Raw genomic sequence first — 24,805 nt, forward strand, 5'->3', positions numbered from 1 at the left:
GGTATAAAATAACATAAACAATGTGATAATGAGAGAGAAAAAAATAGATTTGTACAAAAGTCAGTAATTTTCAACTAATCCTTCGTACGAATTTAATAACATATGAGCTAAGCCTTACGATTTAAAAAAAAAAAATGTATTACCAATTAATTTAAAACTAATAGTTCAAAAATTAAATATGTGACTTTTATATTATTAATACAACCCTTTAATTAATTATATTAAATTTTTTAATGTATATTTAATGCACGTGTAAATTTAAATAATAAATTTTATAATAATTAATTTTGATATAATTTATACCAATTATTTAATTCATATATTTTTTATAAATAAAAAATATTTACTATTAAAAAATTAATATATTAATAAAATAAAAAAACATTTTTGAAAACAAAAAACACTTACGGATCACATAAGTCTTATACAAATTACTGATCCGAATGAGTCATATGAATTACGTAATCCATATGATTCGTACGGATCACGTAATTCGTACGAGTCATACTGGTTACGTACGAATTACATAATTCGTATGAATCATACAGATTAAGTAATTTGTAAGTATTTTTTTTTCCAAAAATATGTTTTTTTAAATTTATTAATAAAATAAATTTTTAATAGTAAATATTTTTTATTTATAAAAAATATATGGATTAAATAATTTGTATGAGTTATATCAAAATTAATTTTCACAAAATTTATTATTTAAATTTACATACGCATTAAATATACATTAAAAAATTTAGTATTATATATAACAACATTATTTATTTTATGACATAATTAGTATATTAGCTCAATTGGTTAGAGTGTTTTGTAATAACTTGAAAGTCATCTGGTTTGATTCGTGTTTGAATCATTAATTTTAAATTAATTCGTAACACATATTTTTGAAAATTTTTTTTTTAAGAAAAACTTATGGACTAGACTTATACGAATTAGATAATTCAAAATCTCATACTGATTAGTTAATAAAAGAATAGTCTTGAGTAGTCCAAAACTTGAGTAAAAAAAGGTTTTTGGGCTATTGGCCCCCTTATAGTTGAGTGCTGCTAGGTGCACTCAGCATTAACCACGAAAAAACAGAAATATTCCTTATGGATCAAGTTGATCCGCAAGTTAATTTTTAAGACTTACGGATCAACTTGATCTATAAGCCTTTTATGGATCAAGTTGATCCGTAAGTTGATTTTTAAGACTTACGGATTACCTTGATCCATAATTTTTTTACGGATCACTTTGATCCGTAATTCTTAAAAATCAACTTATGGATTAACTTGATCCGTAAGGGTAGAAATTAGCAGAAATAATTTTGTCATTTTCAATGAATGTTGGATGCATCAACAATAATACTGGGTGCACCTAGCAACACTCCTTATAGTTTCATATATGGGCCAGAAGCAAGCTTGAGGAATCACAATTTTTTTGCTGGCCTACCACTACGTAAAAGCCACACTTGTCTAACCCCTGTTACCGTGAAGAGAAAATCTGCGTAGCTATTGGAGGTAACTTGGTAACATTCTATAAACAGGATAGAATTTAGAACAAGACATATAATATATATGTTTGGTGTATTCACCATGAATATTCAGAACAAGACACATATTCTGACGTTGTAGATTGTGTGTTTGTATTTTAGTTTACATGTTTGTAAATAGCAATTACTTAAGTTAACTTAGTCCCTAAAATCTATATACTTACTAAATAACTCTTTAATATTACAGAAAAAATTTAGTCTTTTCGTTTATTAAAATATCCTATAGTTTCTTAAATGCTCTTTTTTAAAGGTCAAAGTATTCTCAATATTTTGGTGTTAGTTAATTAATGAGAATTGGAGCCGCTCAAAGCATTAATAATAATGAAAAGAAAGGTATGGAAGAAATAATAAAATTAAGAGAAAAGGCTAACTTGGGAAACGTGGTTTTTGACGTTTAGTTGTGGGAAAATCTCTGATTCTCTGAGCAGCAAGAGCAGAAGATACAATGATTGATGGGTTTAGTTGACTACAGATGGCGACATTCTTTTCTTAAGAAAGCTGGCACGCAGTCATATTCTAAGAGTATGGAAAATGCATGGAATCAAGACGAAGAAATCATTTTTATTTTCTAGAATTAATTATCACAGCTCAACTTATTTTGACAACTAGATAATTAAAAATGGGTATAGTGAGTATTTAATTTTTTTTATGAATTTTAATTATATGAAAATAAATATATATTTCCTGTGCAATGTTGAAGTTAAAATACTAGTTATAAATAGATATTAAGTTGTATGTCATTAATTAAAAAAATAAAATAAAATTTAATGAATATCTCAATCTTAATAACATTTTTATTTTATGTATAAAACATGCAAATCATCTAAACACAAAATTAACGTACTATTCTTGCTTCATTATGAATAAATAAACGGATAAAAAATAAGAGAAAATTGTATTTTGATCGTATATATATTTTTGGTCAAATCTGATTTATGATCTATATTTTTATATTGATAAATGTGTTACTCAAATTTTTTAAAAACACGTTGGTTTAGTTTCTCTCGAAACTTTAAAAAACACGACAATTTTTCAGAGATAAAAGCTAGACTAAATTTTCATATTTGTTAATGTTTGATTTGAGGGTCAAAATATAAAAGTATATGATCCTTGATCGTGTATATATTTTATCTATAAAAAAATGCATGTACAAGGATTCTTTTTTCTTAATTAATTAATTTTGTTGTATCACTTATTGTTAGAATTTTAATTTCTATATATTATTAACGTAAAAACAAATATTTAACATTTTTACATTGTGTATAAATTATTTACAGTAGTACTAAATCCATATATTAACCCAAAACATCAGAAGTTGTAGCAAAAGTAGTATGGCCACTTCACTACATTTACCGGAACTGTTATGCCTAATTCATTGATCCAAACCGAAACTAGACCTTAACAAAATAAAACAAGAAGAGACAAAATAAAGTAAAATGAGTCCAAGACAAACAAAACAAAATGGACACAAATGCATGAAGGTGTTGAATTAAATTGAAAAGGGAAAAAAGTTCATAACTAGGTAGCTGTTGCAATCAGTTTGTGGTATGAGGCATATATACGTGCAGCAAGGAACACCATCAGTCCTCCCCCTCGTGGTTTTTTCCAGCATTCTGAACATTTTGATTCTGAGTTCTCAAGGGTTCCTCTCATCACATCATCTGATGGTAAAACTACTGGTTCAAACCTGCATCCGAGATACTGAATATACATTGAACTATTGGAGTACCCAGTTAAACAAAGGTATACATTCTTGTTTGTTAAATTATAGGCATGTGATCTTGTTCAATTAATCCTTTCACATTCAAAATGAGTGTCTCTTTTTCACTTAAGGGGGTACGAGGAACTTCTAAATCTTTACTTTCCATTTTGATTTGACGTATATAATTTAATTTGGGAATTTTGGAAGATGTAGATGCCATATAATATCGTTCCCATTGCTTTAATGTATAATATAATGCAATTCTATACTTGAACCAGTTAGCAGCTATAATATATTCTCTATTTAATTTGTGTTGCATATTCTCTATTTGTTAATAAGCCCTCTTGATGTTATAGCTTTTTTTTTTATGTTAGGAAGATAGCGAGCTTAAGAATTAAAAAAAGATTAGGTAAGAGCAACAAAATATCATTGTCATTAAAGAAAAGAAAATATCATTGTCATTAAAGAAAAGAAAATATCATTGTCATTAAAGAAAAAAAAGTAAACATTCATTGAAATGTACTAAATTTATTGTTCTATGTATTGAGGTTAGATTTACGGTGAGTAGATCAAATACTTTATCCCTAGAACTCGGTCAGAAATTACATGATTAGTATGAAGAAATTTATATATCCAAAACATTGATAGTGGTGCAAATTCTAGATGACAATACAATACATGTTATCTATTGTTATCTATTATTATTATTATTATTATTATTATTATTATTATTATTATTATTTAGATTCATGAATACTTATTTCTTTCATTTATTAATGTAATATTTTTTATATGATTTGAGAATTATAATTATGGAGTGTTAGTGAGAAATTTATGTGGTATGAAAAAGATAGATGAGTCCATCTTGATTTCATGTCAATTTTCACCTATAACACATAAATATATATTCATCTTTGTTTAATTCAATTCTTATCGACTCCTTTTTTTCTAACGCAAAAATAAAATTAAGACTCTAACATTATGTTTGGATAAAAGTGGAGAACTTGTTTTTGATAATTTGAATGTACACCCTTGAATTTTAAGACAAAATAAAAAATAAAAAATGATTACTTTGAAAATAAAAGCACTTTTAAATTCTACCAATTGACATCTAAATATAACTAAATGATTTGGTTCTATTTTCCTTTGTGTGTGCTCATTTATAAGTGTAAACATGTTAGAGTGTTTATTTTTCTTTTGAATATCACGCAACATGAATGATAAATTTATGTTGAATGTTTATTTGAGATTTGGAAATGAAAAATCAAACAAACTTAATCATAGGAAAGGAACACAAAAATTGAGTGAGGTAAATGGCTTTTTGTTAGGGTCAATTTTTTATTTACTTAAATACTATTTTAAAATAAAAATTAGAAATTAAAAGTTTTAAGGAAAAAGTAAAGATTGGTTGTAAATTTTCATTTTTAGCTTGACATATCCTTCTAAATTAAAAATTGTTTGATATTTTTTCCCAATAAGTTAGCCTTCATTTACAGGGTAATAAGTTATTAGCTTTTAGGGTCGATACCATATCGTGGATGAGTTTTTGAAATCCAGGATTGCAAGTTAATTTGGGATTGCTGAGGTTCTTCAAGCCAACATTGGCAATGATTCATCTACTCGTGTCATTGCAGAACCCACGATTGTGATATACAAAAGGGAGTATATTATTCAATTATTAGAACTTATAAATAAGCTACGAAACGAGAAAAGGAAAAATGTTGAACAAGAGGATTTTTTTGCTAAATCTGTGGCAAAGGTATTGGAAGTTTCATTGCATCCAGTAGGATAAAATTAAAAAATAGATTGTAGGCGACAAATTCTCCGAGTAATATATTTTCTTACGAATTGAAGGAAATCTCAATTCACAAATTTTTTATTTTTCCTGCCTATTGATGACGGTGATGATAACAATAATGACAACGATCATGAGAATAAATGTAATAATAATCATGATGATAAGTTAATGATAATTAAAATATTTTTAGGATAATTTATTTGATGAATTTTTTAAATATTTAATTTGATTATTTTATTAGACTTTAATTTGAATTTTAATATTAATAGTCTGTTATTTTTAATCTTAATCTAATAATTATTATTAATTATTTTCATATAAAAAAGTATTATTATATGAATTTATATAGAAAGATTCACTTACTTCAAAAGTATTTTTTTAGAGTTATTTTTCGTTCTCATAATTTACTTTTTAAGATAAAGTTATAATAAGTAAAAATCTTAACTATTAAATATTAAAAAATAAATAATACAAATAAAAAATAACTCTTGAAATAAATGAATCTATCTGTATGTATATATATCTAGCGAGATGCATATAATTAATTAATTCAAGGCACTAGGCAGAGATAACATTCAATTAGGAATGTTTGTCACCAGTACCATAATAGCTTATTCATGAAATTTATAAAGTTACTTGTTAATTTGTAAGATGATTGTGTTAATTATTCGTATCGGTCAATACATTATAAGTTGCCTGTAAGAGATCTATTACATGAATTGGTTTAAGTTGTATGAGAAATTTTGGACAATTTGACAATAAAAAATTCTTCTGCCCATAGGGATTTAATTTTTTTAAATTGTTATGTTTATATTTTATTCTCCACTCTCAAGACAATTTGATATATACATATATGTTTCGAATATCAATTATAGTGACAAATGTTATTCAATTTATTACATCCATGTGATCAGCCGAAAGTTGATTTCAATTTGAACTTTAAAACACATTTTTCCTTGACAAAATAATTAGAATATTAATATAGCTTTAAACTAAGTTTTCTTAAATAAAACAATGATAGCCATCAATTCAACCAACAGAGCATTTTGAATACTTAGATTTATTGCAAAACGCCCCATGCCAGTAGCATCGCTGTCTCTAAATACTAGCACAAGCGCAATCTAGGGCTACCTTTCGTATTATCTTTTATATATTTTTATCGATAAATATTAATTATTAATTTGTTAATAAAAAAATTTAAATCTAATTTCTTTTTCAACATCAAATCACTACTCTTATATGAAAAAAGTTATATGATAGTACTTAAATCCTTCCAACTAAAAATCAGTGTTTACATTTTGTTAGTCTGTGTTACATTTTGCCCATTTGCGTTTATATGAGGAGCTTTGTGTGGGTGGTAAGTCACTGAGAAGGCCTTAACAATATTAAAGTAAAAAAATGATAGAAGACACGGTGCCTGTACTATAGCGTTTCCTGAACAAGTGAATAACTAACCTTTGCCATGATTTGTTTAAAACATGCTGAGACTCAGATTTGCACGTAGCTCTCAACAGAATTTTAATTTGTTTCTGAGTTTCCAAATTTCTTCCACTATAATAATTGCTGCCAAAATAATGTAAAAAATGTTTAAGTTCATACTCAAGTGTGTATTCTTTTTCCTAAGAAAATTTTAATTATTTTAACGAATAAAGTTATAGTATTTTAATTAAATTTAGAGTCCAAAGGTGATTTGATGACAATCACGTATTGAAATTTTTATAAAGATTACAATTCGACTTAATTAAATATGATATATTATCATATATTCCTGTGATTATTATTAGTATTTTTTATGTTGTGTATAAGAAACTTAATTACATGAAAATTAATTGGTTACTATTCAGTTACATGGCATTTTTTACTTGTTTTGATTCTGGTATTTCCATATCAATGATATAATTTTTTTTTTGAAATATTCATTACTTTTTAACCTCTTATTTATTACTTTTGTTTTTTAGTTGTTACAAATAATTAGACCCATGTGGGATGAGTTATGTTTGTGGCTCTTGTTATGATGAGTTTTCTTAGATAAAAATAGGTTAACTTATTATACTGTTGTCACAAGTAAGAATTATCACCGTATATATACACTCTGGTTCTTCTATATTGGACGATTCTATCGTTTTGATGTGCACATAACATAGGGAACAAGGATATATACTTTCTCTCCTTTTCACCGTACATACGAAAATCTTTGGCCATGCTCGTGTCTCATCAAAACTTAAAAGCATGAAGAGTCAAGACATATAATAGAATCTATGATGCAAATATATATATATATATATATATATATATATATATATATATATATATATATATATAAAGATTGATGTGCATGGTAGGTAAAAAGAAACTAACTAATTAAACTTCCAATTAATATAATATACCATCTTGTGTTCTCTCAAAATGTGGACCTAAACTTGTATATATGTTCACCAGTTTAATCTACTCATGCTGATAATTTTGACCAAAACTAGTATAGATGGCGAAAGTATATGCGTGTTAGTATGGCTTAAGCCACTGAATGTTATAAAAAATAAAGTGAATCAGCTATAGCTAGTTAAAACCGTTGAACTATTGTGTTTTTGATTAATCATATCATGTCAAAAGTTTCATTAGTTGGTTCAATTTCTGGCACAGAAACCATGGAAATTTCTATTAATTTTGAATACTATCACGGGTTTTAGGCTCCAGAGCTTGAGGCTCAGAATATCTCTCAACCACACAATGCATACTACATCAGTTGCTCTTGTGAATCCCGCAATTGACATAAATGCATAAAAACAAAGATTATACAAGTAGGTATGACTGTTGACCTAATGAACGCATGAAACCCATATCAATTTCAATATTTAATTGGAGCGACTGAGATTGAAGCCACATGAGGACAATTATAACCATTCATGAATATGGGTTGTCACATCTAATCTAGAACATTTTTGTTGCATGCACAATGAATAATGTTGTGTTGGTACGTATATGAATTAATTATCAAACTTTGAAATTAATTCATTTTTGGTTTCTTAACATTTTTATAGCTATTTTGTTTTGTACTCAAACCGGCCACACCAAGCCTTAGCTATAAAATCACTTTGAAGTTTCAAACATTAATTCAATCCCCTTTTTTGTTAAAGTAAATTTTTGTTACAAATTATAACTTTTTTATTTATTTAAAAAATGAGTTTATAAATATATAATCATCGGGTTGTTTTAAATGGGTGAGAAAATGGTGCATATATATACTTGACTTGATCGTGATGGAAGCATAAGATTGCCCACAGAAAAAGCCTTTGGTTTGTTAGCACACTAGGGGGACGAAATGATGAGGCAAATTAGCAACTGCCCCAACTACGCGATTCATGAAGTTAATTTTCACCTAATAAGCTACCCATCTTTTAAAGTGTCTCTTAGTATACGTCTATGAAATATTCAATGTTTTTGTGTTGTCTGTCTCAGTTGCGGCCCGGGTTGGAGAAATTTCATCAACTATTTTATTTCAACACCTAATAAGCTATATATATATATATATATATATATATATATATATATATATATATATATATATATATATATATATATATAAACTAAAATAACAGAAAATATCACCTTAAATATAATTTTGTGTTCAGTTAATATAGGATGTGCCATCTTGAGTGGAACATCATGTTGTTTACGTTTTACTTTCTTACAAAAACAATTGATATAGAAAAATGTTTTTTATATCGCTTGTAAAAATAGCTCATGTAAAAAAAAGAAAACAAATAAAAAAAGCATCACATTTAATGAATATGATTTTTTTTGTTATATTAAAAGATAAAAATAACTTATGTAAGTAGTTTTAAAATCACTCAATTCTATTTTGATACACAATTTTTTTATTACTTGTTTTTGTAGAAGAGTCTGAAATCTAACTTCACATACATCAATACTCCAATTATTTTAACGTCTGGTACATAAAATATATAAAGAGGATACATAAAGTCTTAATTTGAAAGTATTTGCATGCATATTTTTTTTCTTACTTCCTGAAGCATAATAATATATTTTCAAAATGATTAACAACGCCGTAACAACCAATATAAACGTTGCATTCCCACTTCCAATTGTATGATTGAAATGACAATAATCTTACAAGATTAAGTATGAGTGGATTAAGTTAAGAGAGCTAAAAAATACTTTTATTCTCAAAGCAATAAATATGCTTCCTTCTTCATTTTGGATATCAATTAAATTAACTTTCACAATGATACATTAAGATTTACAAAGTATTTTATCAACTTCTAACCAAGCATAGCCTAATATATGTATGCTTTCATCAAAACCTTTAGAGGACGTCATTGTTGGAGGATTTAGGTTATTAGAATATTTTAGGGACAATTAATCACTGAAATTACGACAAATAGTGTCACCAAAATGTCGATGCAATGGAGAGGAAGATAGACTGGATAAACGAGAGAGGAAAACGGTATATTGTCAATTAGAGAAAGAGAGAGAGAAGAGGAAGAAAGGATGAGTGCATGCATGATGATATTTACAAATTGTTGGAAGTGTATGAGTCAGAAATATCTCCATAGGTTTGACTATTATTTTTTTCATGGAAAAACTGCTGCAATATGAACCCAATCGTATGCTTTGGTATGAAGAAAAGAACAAAACTTTCTAGCAAAATAAAAATAAAAATCCCACGCATACAAACTTTTGCCTGCTGATCTCTATTGATATAGTTAGGTTTTATTTTTTTACAAGGATAATGATTTAAATGATATTTTATAGAAATTTTGACAAAAATTACTTTTGTATTGGAAGTTAAAATACTATGTCATTTTCATTTTCAGTGAATTGATAAAATAAATCTTAAACTATATTTTTAATAAACTTATTAGTTAATTAATTTACATAATAGATTTGAAAAGTGAAAATTATTATACTAATCAATGTATTACTTTATTATATTAAATATATAACGCGACCGAAAAATAATTAAGTCATAGCTTTATTATATTAATTATATAAAAATAGTGTTTATGTGTTTTTAAAAAGGTTTAGCTATAACACCTCATTTAAAAAAAGTGAAACTTACATATCTAAGTTTTGCGTATATAATACCATTGAATTTAGTTCCTATGAAGAGGATAATGGGAAAATGTATAATTTTAACATTGATAAGAAAATTAAATGGTGATATTTTAATATAGATACATAATTTGTTATGCATGTACATGTAATATTTATGATCAATTTTTCTTGTTAATATATTTACCTTATAGGTAAATAAGGTAAATATAAGATAAGTTGAAAAATTAAAGAAGAAGAAAATAAGTAAAAGATGGTAGGTTTAATTCCTCTTGTTAACAATTTTAATAACTAATATTTATTGATAACAAAATATTATTTACCTTATATACTCTAAAGTAAATTGTTCACTTCAACTCTCTTAATAAAATAAAAAAGTTCAGAGGAGCTAGATCCTACTCACAACATATAGTTTTAAACGATACAATTTAATTTAAATATATTAATAGTGTTATAACTTTTTTTCCACTTGTTATAAAAATGCTAACTTTTATAATAACTATTTTAAAAATTATATTCAAAATTGTTTTTAATTGATCGACTCATGTGATTTTTTTTACATTGATATTACATGAAAATTAAACTCTAACCAGTAACTATATTTTTGCTCTTTATTGTGACTCATACGAAGTGGAATGAGTTATTCCACATATATTTTTCAACCAAATTACAATGACAAAAAATAAACAATTTTTTTAAGAGGAACTGAAATGGATAAAAATGTTTTTTATCTCCAAAAGTTTTAAGTCCAATTTCAGTACTTCTTCTAAAAAAATTGTTTATTTTTTTGTCATTCTAATTTTAAAAACTTGGTCTTGGAAGGCTATCTAAATCGCTTTTCATTTCTTTATAAAGTGTTATCTAAATCAGTTTGAGAAAAAAATAATTAATCATCTTTCTATTCTCCCCCTCCCTCCTTTTTATTTTCCATGTGACAAATAGATGATAGGGCAATTAGATGTTTCTGATTTTAGGTTTTGTCTATGCATTAAAATGATATCTCTTATAAATGTTCAAATTAATAGGCTAACCTGTCCAATCTAACTCACCCTTAATCTACCAAAAATAAAAATACAACTTAAGGTTCGGTTAAATCTATTTTGAGATTCAGTTAAAAATCCCAACCCAACCCTAGAGGGTTGAGTCATGCAAACATAAACATAGTGTCACAGTCAAATATTAAATTGTCTTAACACAAATACTTAATAAAAATGATCGTCATAAGGTTAAATGTAGTGCAAAACAACAATACATGAAATCCATTGTAGCTCATAAAACATCATCTCTAACAAAATAATATTTAACCAAATTAACAATACACAAAAAACATTAAACAATTTTTTTTAATAAAAAATAGTGGATCAATTAAACCCTACTCATCCTTTGACCCATTTAATTGGAAGGATATTAGTTAGATCATGTGAGTTGAAAAGTTAAATTATTAGTGAGTTTGAATAAATTGTAAGAATCAGTTTTCTAAGTCATTGTGATACCAAGAAAAAAGTAGTAATAACTATTGATTACTTTACTTTCATCATAAAAAATAATTAATTATATTTCACACAAAACTAATCAAACACATTATGTACAATAAATTACATAGATATATTCTGAAGTTTATTCTTATTATATCTAATACTTCTCTATTTTTTAATCCTATAAAAATTTCTTAATTTTTAGGCTTTCGTTACACCAACTTCCTCTTCGGCATAAAAATGCTACACCAAGCTCGCTTAGGGGACTCAGAGTTGGGGAAAAAATGAAAAAAATACATATAATAATAACAAACTTCAGAAGATGTATATATAATCTAATTCAATCTATTTTCACAAAGCAATGATATATTTATTAGACACCTCTAATTATCAAATACTCTTTTTTTTATATTTTTTCCTATCATATTATATTATTTATCATATCTATATTTCTCAGTTTTCTCTTTGTATCTTCCTGTTATTTAACATTAGTATTCATTTATCTTTTTTCTTTATCCTTTACTGGTCAAGTTGAACTCATTGTGACATCATTCTCAGTCAAATCTCTTTAGGAGGTATAGGACAACACCGATGTAAATATAATTTTTCTAACAAAGCATTTTACATAAAGGCAAATATTAACCACTCTCACGGACATTCGTTTTCGTTAAGAAATTAAAAGTAATTTTTTATTAAAAATTATTGTTAATGCACTCGACGATGAAGCTCTGGTTGCAAGACAAATGTAATCGATTCCCTAATTTCTTGACTTGACTAGTTGACTTGTGAAGCATGTTCACCGTCAATGCTTTAAATGTATTAATTTCGTGGCAGAGATGTCTCTATCATTTTTCCCATTACTCTATTGACTTTTTTCATTCGTGAGCTAAGGTTATCTCTTCAAAGTTCAAAACTTACACTTTTACTCAGTCCATCAATTTTTCTGTGAAGTGATAGGAGGTATTCAGAAATTCTATATAATATTTAACTAATTTATTTTCATCGAATCAGTCTATTTGGAGATCATATTTCAAATTGTGACTCCTCAGTTCCTCTAACAAAGATTACTAATTGACATAACCAAACATTGCTAATAAAAAAAAATTGTTACTCATTTTCAAATCAAGAATTGAACCCCCATCTTGAACCTTGATCTTTGGTTAAGAAACTTGAATGGGGATGCACTTATGTAAACTGCCTTTTATTCAATTCAATCCATCAATTTCTGTACCGTTCTTTCCGTGTTTGGGAAATTGCCATTTATTTGGTTAAACCGAAACATCAGGACAACAATACCCATGTAATAGCAAAATATGGAGATACTCTACAACATGGACTCAACATTTGCATTCCTGAAGCCAAAGTTTAGACAATAAGTGCTGTGGTTTTAGCGTTGTTTTAATTAGAATTAGAAGAGTTTCATTTCGGTGAGCTATATTGATTTTTAATGAAAACTTTTATTATGCTGGATAATTGTGCTGAAACTTTAATTCTGATTGGAAACCTGTACTAAAAGTACTTATAAAATTGCATTTAAATTTTTTCCTTAATTATATGAGAGTTTCAACTCTCCATAACTCGATCGCTCAAGTTGTTACTTATGGAGTGAAGTTTGTGATTAATTCTGCAGTTCGTACCCAAAACGCCTTTTGCTAGCTAAATCTACAGTTCGTACCCCAAGCACCTTTTCCATTTGGTTCTATCAATTTATTTTCAATTATTCTAAAGTTCATACTCAGATTAAGAAAGTTATAATAATTTACCTGACGTGAGTACACAATCAATAATATTTTGCATATATGCTCCAATAAGATTTCTCAAATTAATTAATAATAATAAATGAGACTAATAATTATAAACAAACATAGCTTACAAATCTTACTCTACACAAAACTAAAAATTATCTAAGTTGGGCTACCCACTTTTCTTTCTCGTGCCTTTTTCGATCACCTATCTTTCTTTACGTACTAGCAGACCTAAATTTGTTTAGGCTTGTTCCATTTCAGAGTTCGAAAATTAAATAAACCAAAAAGAAAACACCACTTTACAGTTTACACTTGATGAAGATCGAACACGTTGGAGTGAGTTTCAAGTTTCAGCAAGCAGTACTGCTCAAAGCGGTTTTTGGGTTATTCAATATTCTGCCGAAGGTAGCTTAGCTTTGACTATTTTGCTTCAAAACCAGTACAGTCACATTAATATTATTATTCAAATTCCACCATAAATGAGGAGGGGTAGGTCAACTCTGCGACTGTGATGAATCCTAGAATTGTCGATGATGTTGTAGTTGTTGTTGTTGTTTTGCATGCTTTGCTAGCTTTCCATTCATTCACATTTTTTTTTTACTGAATTATATTTTGTAGGAATGGATGGATAGGCAGAGATAAGAAGACAGTTCACCCAACATAAATGTTTATAAATTGTTGGTAGGTTACTCACCAAAACCATAACCATTTGGCAACACTCATTTTTCCTCCTTAGTGTATATATAATTTTCTGATACTACTATATAGTAGATGAGCTAGCACCTTGTTTTGTAAAAAAAAAAAGAAGCCCTATTTACTGAAAAAGGTAGCGCGTTTGTGTGAGTTGTGACCCAAAAACACTTTTGCTTCAGTGTATGGTGTTTTTTTTTTCTCTGGCTAGCTCTCTTCCCTTTTCCTCTCCAAGTTCCTCAACTACCCTCATTTATTTCCCTTCATTGATTGCCTGCCTCACTTGAACACCCTGTTGCAATCCCTCTAAGAGAGAGAAAGAGTATGTGTGAGAACATGGAGAAGAAGCTCTAGTGTTGTGTGTGTGTGGTTTCTTCTTCAAGAGTGAGAGAGAGAGGGACAGGTGGGTGTCTTCACCTTTAAAGGCCTCAACTAACTTCTCAGAGAGCATTTATATTGGTGCATCTGATGAGAGAGAAAAGGGTGGTGCATTGTCAAGAAACCAGTCTGGCCACAATAAATCTTCACTAAACAACTTCACCTATAAATCTCTCTTCACCATTACACACTTACCCTCATTGTACTACTACTACACTCACTCATTCACCTTTACATAAACAAACACAACCTTCTTCACTTTCCTTCACTTCTCCATTTTCCTCTCTTTCAATCACCCCATATTCAAAAATGCTCCTCATTGTTCACACCCATTCTTGAAAGGTACCTGTTTTTCCAACCACCCCATTTCTTAAAAAAACTATTTTTCCTTCAAGTTTCTTCGTCATTTCTTGTAGTTTTGAGTCTTTGGTTATTGGGGTGGTTGCACTTGCACTATGGAAACTTGCACGGCTCTGTTGTTTTTAACGGCCATCACAGCATACTTGATATGGTTCACGTTCATCTCACGGTCGCTGAAGGGTCCACGTGTCTGGGCCTTATTGGGCAGTCTCCCGGGCCTCATTGACAACTGTGACCGCATGCATGACTGGATCTGCGACAACCTACGCGCGTGTGGCGGCACGTACCAGACATGCATCTGTGCAATCCCCTTCCTCGCCAAGAAGCAGGGTCTCGTGACTGTCACGTGCGACCCGAGGAACTTAGAGCACATACTCAAGACACGCTTCGACAATTACCCTAAAGGGCCCACGTGGCATGCTGTCTTTCATGATCTGTTGGGTGATGGGATCTTTAACACCGACGGTGACACGTGGCTGTTCCAGCGCAAGACAGCTGCGCTGGAATTCACTACCCGAACGCTGCGCCAAGCCATGGCTCGGTGGGTGAGCCGAGCTATCAACCGGCTCTGCTTGATTCTTAAGAAAGCTAAAGATCAAGCAGAGCCGGTTGATCTTCAAGATTTGATGCTTCGGCTCACTTTTGATAACATTTGTGGTCTCGCTTTTGGGCGAGACCCACAAACTTGTGTGTTGGGTCTGTCAGATAACCGATTTGCCACGGCTTTTGACCGAGCCACCGAAGCCACGTTACAACGGTTCATTTTGCCTGAGGTGTTGTGGAAGGTTAAGAAATGGCTTCGGCTTGGACTGGAAGTGAGCTTGAGCCGAAGCCTTGTCCATGTGGAGGACCATTTGTCAAATGTTATTGAGAAACGCAAGGTGGAGTTGTTGAGTCAACAAAAAGATGGTACTCTTCATGATGACTTGTTGACTAGGTTTATGAAGAAAAAGGAATCCTACACGGACAAGTTTCTCCAACATGTGGCGTTGAATTTTATCCTAGCTGGACGTGACACTTCATCGGTGGCATTGAGTTGGTTTTTTTGGTTGGTGATTCAGAATCCTAAGGTGGAAGAGAAAATTCTACGTGAAATTTGTACAATCCTAATGGAGACACGTGGTGATGATATGGCAAAGTGGTTGGATGAACCATTGGACTTTGAGGAAGTTGACCGTTTGGTTTATCTCAAGGCTGCATTGTCGGAGACACTAAGGTTGTACCCTTCAGTGCCGGAGGATTCAAAGCATGTGGTGGCCGACGACGTGCTGCCGGACGGAACATTCGTGCCGGCGGGTTCATCGGTGACATATTCGATATATTCGGCGGGGAGGTTGAAGTCCACGTGGGGTGAGGATTGCATGGAGTTTCGCCCTGAGAGGTGGTTGTCATTGGATGGAACAAAGTTCATCATGCATGATTCTTTCAAGTTTGTGGCATTCAATGCTGGTCCAAGGATATGTTTGGGGAAGGATTTGGCTTACCTGCAGATGAAGTCAATTGCTGCTGCGGTGCTGCTCCGGCACCGCCTTGTGCTGGTGCCCGGCCACCAGGTAGAGCAAAAGATGTCACTCACTCTGTTCATGAAAAATGGGCTCAAGGTCAATGTGCATGAGAGGGATTTGAGAGGGGTTATCACAAGTATTAAAAAGGAAAGGGAGGAAGATGTTGATTTGAGAAGTAACGAAAGTTAGTGTGGTGTTCAATAGATGAAGCAGAGGGTGTTGGAGGTTTTTGAATGTGGAGACAAGTTCAAATGAGAAAAATTCAGACCCTGGGGCTTTAGCTTATAGAACAAGAGAACATAATTTCCTTTTAAGAAAAGGGTATATTCAGAGTATTTATAATTCTTATGATAAATTGTGGATGGATTCTTTTTCCAGGGTCGTGGGATGGATGATTGCTTTCTCAATCCATCGTTCCTTGTAGAATCCTTGCAAATATTCATTGTATTCTTTATTTCTTGTCGGTTTTGATGTTTCTATTTAATTTTACTGGTGGTGAGAGCTAAACTCACATTTCACAATGTTGAATGTTGATGTTCATAAAAGAATGCCTTACGTTTTATGAAAGTATAATGATCGGATTTGACTCTTTTGTCATATATAATGGATGGTGCTTAAGTGGTAGTGGTATACTCAAAAACTGCAAAATTTAGCTTTACAGTTCATCTGCATTTTTTGGTGAATATTCATCTGTGATTTTAGATTCTGTTTCCAGGATCCTTGCCTATGACAATGAAATTGAAATGCACAGATTGAACCAGTAGTAAAAGTAGATATACTGATGTCTTTTGTTAGGGGACATTGAATCAGAAAACTGTGCGACCAATTTTCTCAGCCATGTATGATGAAGAAGCAGAGTTGGCCATATAACATGTATTTTAACTTTAAGCATAAGTATGCTTGAGTTATATAAGTGGACATTATCCACCATCTATACAGAAACCATTTAGATCATGGGACAAGACATTTGCAAAAGGTGCCTAGTTAATCCAAGATTTCTAGATAAAATGTAAAGGCTTTCAGCTATTTGATCAAAAACTTTGATGGTTGCTCTCTTCGATTTCTGCAGGCTGCTTTTACGCTTCCAAGCGCTTGACAAATTTGGTCATTGATTTTGTTCCATCTTTCTTTTTTTTTCCTTTTAAACTTGTATGGCTTATATAGCATACACCTTCATTGACAGCATTACATTCTTCAGTCAAGAATTTTCTCTCCGGTTGAAAAGATATTCCAGACCAATGTGCCTATTATGTACAGTGCAACAGCAACCTTAAAAACATCATCCCAAGAACCTGCACAGTAAGTACATCGCTTATAAGTGAATTACCATTAAGAAAAAGGTATAGACATCTGAATGCAAGTGCAGCATTCTTACCTCGTTGGAGTATGTATCCAGTTGCAGCTGTACCAAAGACACCAGCAAGCACTCCTGCAGTATTTGATAGTCCCAGCAATACTCCCTGAAATTTAAAATAGTTAACATTCTTGTAGAAACATATTAAATGAAAAAAAAAAAAACGACCAGAAACTTGTAATGGAAAATATGTCTCAGGATTTCAATGCATGTAGAGACATCTTGAATGAATAAATAATTAAATCGTCATGGTACTTGCATAACATATTGACAATCAACAAGTTAACGGTACTTGTGAATGACTTCATTAATCATGAAACAAATTAGAAGTGCCATAGATTGTTGAAGTGGTTGACTCAATGACACTTTTTTCCGGGAAATTTTAAAGTAGAACAATTTTGGCTTCAATTCTGCTAATTAGGATCCAAAAACTTGAGGTTCACTTTGCAATAGGTGTCACCAAATACAACTCGAGCAAAGAAGACTGTTAACAGTCCTTGGTATTTACAATTATCAACCAGTTCATTGCTAGTTAAAAAAAATGTTATGAATTATGAAAAGAGAAAACACTCTTAAACTATATTTGACAGTTAATATCTTGGATTCTTGGTTCGTGAAAATTAAAATAGCAGTAACTCACAGCATAGCGTGGTCCAATGTCTTGGTGATTGGAATATAGACCAGATTGTGAGAATGCATCAGATCCCTGTAAAGGAAATAACAGATTATGGTTTATATTAGGTAACTTTATATACATTTAAAACTTGCCAAATCATGTTTTCGAAGATATATATTAATCTAGCTCTAACCTGACTGCAAGCCATACAAAGTACTGCCATGGCAGGTGTTTTCACATGGCTTAGCTGTGTAAGAAAAAATGCAGGACCCAGAAACCCGATCGATTGCATAATCTGTCAAAATAGGAAATTTTTAAAGCAAAATCATTTTAATGGGTGAAAAGGGAAAATGAATCAGTCCAGATCTCAATAGCCTTTACTTGATGGTTTAACCAGAATATTATTTATCTTGGACAATTACTTGAAAAAATTCACAACAAAATTGTTTCTACTAAGGACTGAAATAAATGTCCCTGTACTATTATTTGATTTAAAAAATTCATTAACAGCAATTTATTTTATTAATCAAGATTATCTTCATTAAGGGCCAGTAACTATCTTACCTTTCGAACAGAGGTTATGGAAAGGCCTTTGCTCACAAGTGTATCAGCAATCCAGCCTCCTATATTTGCAAAAATAGCCATGGTTAACCATGGCAGGACACAAAATAGCCCAGATTCAGTGAGATTGAACTTCAGAACCTGAGAAAATGACCTGTTAGTTAATTCATTAAATGGACAAAATATTTCATGCAAACTTTTCTCTGTCAGTTTCTCTATGATCACCTGATCATTCAAGCTATAGATCAAGACAATCACATTTTAGATGTAATATGATAATATCAGCAGTTAGAGTGAAGCAAAATTTAATTCACGTGTCTTTAGAGTAATTACCAAGAAATATAAATAGGTGTCTTCACAGGACTTGAGTTTAACTGAGTTGAAAGTAAGCAGTAAGACATACTTTAACATCAAGAAGTTCCAAATAACAAACATTTTTATCTTTAGACACAATTAAGCAGTCAATTAAAGAACAACTTGATATAAAACAATGGGGGCAATGTATCGTACAAATCCTACAAGTTTCATGCAAACCAGACCAGCATTATGTGGACAGTTTGATGGGTATCCCCCACCAACCTCCATAGGTGAAAAAATTATATGATGTAATTGATCTACCAGATAAAAATAAACTACAATTTATAAATTATGGATATCAGCATTGTGGTTCCACTCTTGCTCACAAAGATTTGACATATTATAGATACATTGTCAAGGACATGTATATTCTAAAAGGTTAGAAATCATTTATGAATTCTGCAAAAAAAAAAAAGAAGACTTATAAACAGCAAGCACCTGATTGTAGTAGGTAGGCATCCAGGTTAATAGAATAAATGTCCCCCAATTATGGCAGAAGTGAGAGATTATTAAAGCCCAAACAGGTGCTTTTGATAAAATTAATTTCCAAGGAATAACTGATACAGGTTCTTTTGATACATTGCCTCCAAGTATGAGCTTCTTCTCTTCTGCCCCAAGATCCGGGTCTTCTTTTGGTGAGCTGTATGCCTGGAAGGACCCAACAGAAGGGAATATATATGAGAATCAAGTTGCTCAGAAGGAACTAGAAAGTTCCCTTCACATTTATAATTTATAAATATGGTGGTCAAAGCTAAGGTGTTGCTACAAAATAAAATTCCCAAGATATTGTGCACGAAAACTGATTTACTCATATATCCAGTCAATGCAACATTAATTCATTATTACTTACAGAAACATAACAATGAATTCATATGTTATGCAACACTTCATGAAGCAGTCCCTTAAAAAATCAGCACAAAACATGAAAATATACTCCATTGGTTGGAAAATAGAAAGGCCTAGTACCTCTCAAAACATTCTTACAACCAGAAACAGATATATAAAGTAGATTTCAACGAAATTATGCAAAAGATGACTTACTTTACTCAACCATAAAACAAACCAGATACTTCCAAGGGATCCAAATGAATAAAACACCGATGGCCACCCAAATTTCTGGATTAGGATAGGCGAGAATGCCAAGCCAGTGACAGAACCAAGGTACATGCCACTATACACTAGCGCTAGTGATCTGCTTCTCTCTGACACTGGAATCCATTTGGAAAGTATATTATTCATTGCAGGCATCGCAACACCCTGAAAACAAAGAATCAGCATAATTTGTTGGCAAATTGTAGAAGGAAAAATCATTTCTATTCTAGGCATAGACTTGACCACTCCAATAAGAAAATATATTTCATCTGATCAAAGCAAACATAATGAGGGGGAAATTATATGTTATATTGTTTATCTATGTTATCTCAACTATGTATCTTTCTATATCACTTTCGGAGTATGCTTGGGGTGGCGGGTGGGAGTCAGGAGTCATGGAACTATGCCCTCAGATTAGTTTTCCAAGTTTTTCTTCTTGCTTAATGGCTAGGAGAATAGAAGCATTTTTTAATACTTGATTACTTGAAATTCCTAGTAAAAACTGGCAATTTATTTTGTGCAACAAAAAAAAAATTATGTACAAGTGAGCATATGATAAAGACTCCAAATAGATGAAGAAATAATAGTATACTTATAGAATGGACCAACCTCCCCAATTCCCATGAAGGCACGCATAATAAGAAGACATGGCAACCCAAGTTTTGCAGCAATAGGTGTTAAAACTGTTGCAATTGACCACCAGACAACTCCAAAACCTAGTACTAGCTTCCCACCAAGTTTGTCTGCCCATATGCCACCAATGATCTAAACCAAAAAAAAAAAAGCATGCAGTCAATATGAAAGTAATGTCATTAGAACCTTTTATGCAAGCTGGAGAAATGAAGAGACAGTTTGAAGATCAGAACATGCTGAGATTGCTAGCATATACTATTTAAGAACATTATATGTTATGGCATGTTCAACCAGCAGTGGTTCTTAAATGCTTACTTGAAGACTAATAATGAAACCAATTTCTTGTTAAGCTAACATGTTTTGCATATATCAGAAACACCTGAGTAAGTAGATAACCCCAGAAAAAAGATGATTGAATTAGGCCAACTGTTGCACTGTTCCAGTTGAATTCTTGTGACATTGGAAGTATTGCTATGCTCATATTTACCTGAAAAATATAATGGAAACGTAAAGTATATCAGTCAGGAACATCAGTAACATTAGGACATTAGGTTAATATGGAAATTTAGAAACAATCAAATTTACAGTAAGCCTTTGATATCATTGGAGGATGAAGCTTAATAATAACTTCCACAAAATACTTTATCAAATTAAATAAATATATAACTCCTGCAAAACAAAGGTGGAGTTTTGAAAACAGAAACTCTATCTACAAACATTTGATCTTTTCTATTTTTAGTTTGTTGATAGTATAAAGAAACAAACTAAGGTACTAGGACTAGTGATGAATGGGAACACCTTATTTTCTATTTCAAGTGTTAGAGCACTAACCCTTACTTATATTAGTTATAATCCTAACTGATAAAGGAAACAAATCATGATAAGATAAGGAAATATGGTAACCAATCCTAAGAAATAAGGAGAAAATAGGAAAACTAATCCTAGAGGATAATTTAAGGTATTTTTATTTATTCTAACAAAACCCTGCAATGACAAATTGACAATCAATTGAATATAACGGAAGGAATATGAGACATGGAAAACATGAACATGTAAATCATAATTGATAGCATAAATACCACAAAAAGTGACTCACACGATCCATGTTACACAGAAGAAATGCTGTAAAACACAGCAGTACAATAACCCAGCGCTTAGGAAACTGCTGCCACCAAGGTGATGCTCGTCCTTCCAAAAGAATGGCTTCTCCAGTCCCTTCAGTTGATTGCAGTGGATCCATCTTTGTTTCTGAAATGTCATACTCCTCAGACTTGTAACAAACGCGGAACTTATTTGTTTTACCAACTTCAGTTTGTGCATGCTTTCTTTTGCTCAAACCAAGTCGATATACTTCCCCATGTCCAACATTGTTGGTGCCATAAGGAGCTGAGCAAAGGAAGGAACAACGACTTCTTCCACTAGCCTTTAGTTTAAAGTTGCACTGACTGGACTGCTGGGATACAAGAGAACGATGCTCCCCTTTGTTGTTGGATGTTTGCATTTGTTTTGAAACTCTCTCTTCCAATGGCAAATACATCTTATGCTGCCATCTTGGAAAGGGATCCTTAGCAACAGATACACCAGAAATAGAAATTCCCCCTCTTTGAACGGATATATCCTTTCCCGATCTATATACATTTCCTGCAAATAACAAACAATTGGCTAAAATTTCTTCATGTTTTTTTGGTGAGGCCTCATACTTTGCAACAGTCATCATCAACATAATCCAAGCTCAGAGGCTTTCAAGAAAACCAAACAAACATCCAACTTAACTAAATAAAGAGTTTAATTGTCATACACGGTCAACCAACTAAAAATCATCCTACTCTGATATTACAATGATACGTGATTAAATGACAGTATAAAACCATTTCCAGTATCCGTGCATTTAAATTAAATTCATAAAAACATAAGTATATATTACCAAAATTTACATTTATTATTGTTCATAAGTAAATATATATACCAAAACTAGTATCTCAATCCATGAAAAATGAAAATTATTACCTAAGCCTCTGAGCTAAATCCCTTTATACTAAATGCATGTAATTTCCACTAAAATACATTCCTTCAGACTGAATTACGAACTAGCAACAAATCCAACCGTATCCGGAAACAAGCAAGTCAGAAAATCCGTGCAGCTAGCGAAAATGAAAAAGAAGGAATAAGTGAGCGTGAACCTGAGGCAAAGAAGGAAGCGAAGTTGCGGTTTGAAATTAAACCAGTCATAGTCATTGGTGAAGCTGTAGGTAGAGAGAAAGATAAGATAAGAAGGTGTTAGAACTTCAAAGTTCAAAGTGCAGAACGACGACGTTTCTTGTTCTCTTCTGCTCTCAGCTCAGAGGATAAGCAACGGCGCAGAACCTCTCTCCGTTCCTATTTGCAACTGTCACCTATTTTTTCAAGCTTTTTTTATTCCAATAATAATAAAATCCCAGTGATGACGTTGTGACCAAGACAAAGGTGGTTGAGAGAGTGACACGTGGCACGTCATCCGGTGTCCAGAAAATACTATTTAGTGGAAATTGCTTCCTTCCGACGTGGATATGTTGTACTGTTGGAGAAAGTGTTTTCACTTTCTTTTTTTTCTTTTTTTGTCTTCATAACGAAGAAGTGCAGATATTCAAATACTAATGATTATTATCTTGAGAAAATAATGGTATTTTTCATAGTCATGCCTGGAATATTCTGGCTCCTGACACAGAGCTGTTGAACAATGTCAAAAGTCATTTGTCATTTCCCTTTTGGAGAGAAAGGGAGAGATTTTGTCTAACATTTTTGTTATTTTAATTTTAACTTTGTTATATCAATTTTGATTTTGGAGTTTTATATATTTGACAATAATTTAATTAAAATATATTATAGCGAGAAAATTTTATAAACTTTTATTTAATTAAAATTGTTAATTTTGTAATGTTATTTTTAACATACATTTAGGATGATTTATGTTTAATTGGTAGTGTAAAAATCTTTTTAGTGACAGTGTATTAGAATAGGTTGTCATTTACCACCAAAAAAAATACACCAAACTTTAAGATTTTATCATACATTTTTTTCAGGTTATTTCCTTTCATTTTATAGTTTGGAAGATTAACAAACAATTCATAAAATTATTAAGGATTATAATTAGTTTTACAAGTATGATGGTTTTAATATGTTATAATTATTTCAATTAACAACAATTCATATAATTGTTAAAGATTATAAATTAGTTTTTCAATCATTAAGTAAGTTTGATTCCTTAAAAATTATAATATTTAACGAAATAAGTATTTTTTTTAAAAAAACATTAAGGAACAATAATCAAACATACGAGGATAGAAGAAATTTCTAACTTTTTGTTACTCACAAAATTATATGGAACAATTTTTTGTCTCAAGTATAAAGTATTAAAAACACACATATTTATGTTTATATTTATTTAATAATAAAAATAATAATAATTAAACAACATAATTATTTTGAAAAGGAAACACGACAAATTCATTAAATTTAATATCAAAGATAATTAATATTAAGTATTTTAATAAATTTTATATTATTTTATTTGTGTTATTCATTACTCATCAAACAATGTATAAGATGAAAAAATATTTTATAACTTGTGTTTTTGTCTTATTTTATTCTTTTTGTTCTATCAAATATCATAATTTTTAACAAATCAAACCAATTTTAAAGATGATATTTCCTTTGTTCTAAAATAATTATCATACTCTTAGATTATTTTACATAAAACAAAAAATAATAATAAATAAAGAAAAAAGAATGATAATTTTATAAAATTAATCTTAATTACATCGTCATTAATTTATTTTTAGATTTTATAGTTAATCATTAATATATAAGGGATATAAATGAAAAAAGTAATTAATATTGCATTAAAAACTTAAAATGATAATTATTTTAGAATAATTTTTTTTAATTAC

The 24,805-nt window shown here is 30.5% G+C and overlaps 2 protein-coding genes across 2 annotated transcripts; one reads left to right on the top strand and one right to left on the bottom strand.

Annotated features, from left to right (window-relative positions):
* The first annotated feature begins 13,526 nt into the window (after positions 1-13,526).
* LOC100779986 (cytochrome P450 86A8) lies at positions 13,527-17,436 on the top strand. Its single transcript, XM_006583225.4, has one exon. The coding sequence runs from the start codon at positions 14,857-14,859 to the stop codon at positions 16,453-16,455; it is 1,599 nt and encodes a 532-aa protein (XP_006583288.1). The 5' UTR covers positions 13,527-14,856; the 3' UTR covers positions 16,456-17,436.
* LOC100793618 (ascorbate transporter, chloroplastic) lies at positions 17,125-23,392 on the bottom strand. The gene is made up of 11 exons (XM_003528800.5): positions 23,060-23,392; positions 21,976-22,520; positions 21,259-21,366; positions 20,856-21,011; positions 20,196-20,411; positions 19,593-19,802; positions 18,801-18,938; positions 18,430-18,531; positions 18,261-18,326; positions 17,642-17,726; positions 17,125-17,558 (listed from the first exon to the last, which is right to left on the bottom strand). Exons 1-11 carry the CDS (start codon positions 23,112-23,114, stop codon positions 17,461-17,463), a joined length of 1,779 nt encoding a protein of 592 aa, XP_003528848.1. The 5' UTR covers positions 23,115-23,392; the 3' UTR covers positions 17,125-17,460.
* Between the last annotated feature and the right edge of the window lie 1,413 nt (positions 23,393-24,805).

This window comes from Glycine max, chromosome 7 (genome assembly GCF_000004515.6).
Source record: "Glycine max cultivar Williams 82 chromosome 7, Glycine_max_v4.0, whole genome shotgun sequence".
NCBI lineage: Eukaryota > Viridiplantae > Streptophyta > Magnoliopsida > Fabales > Fabaceae > Glycine > Glycine max.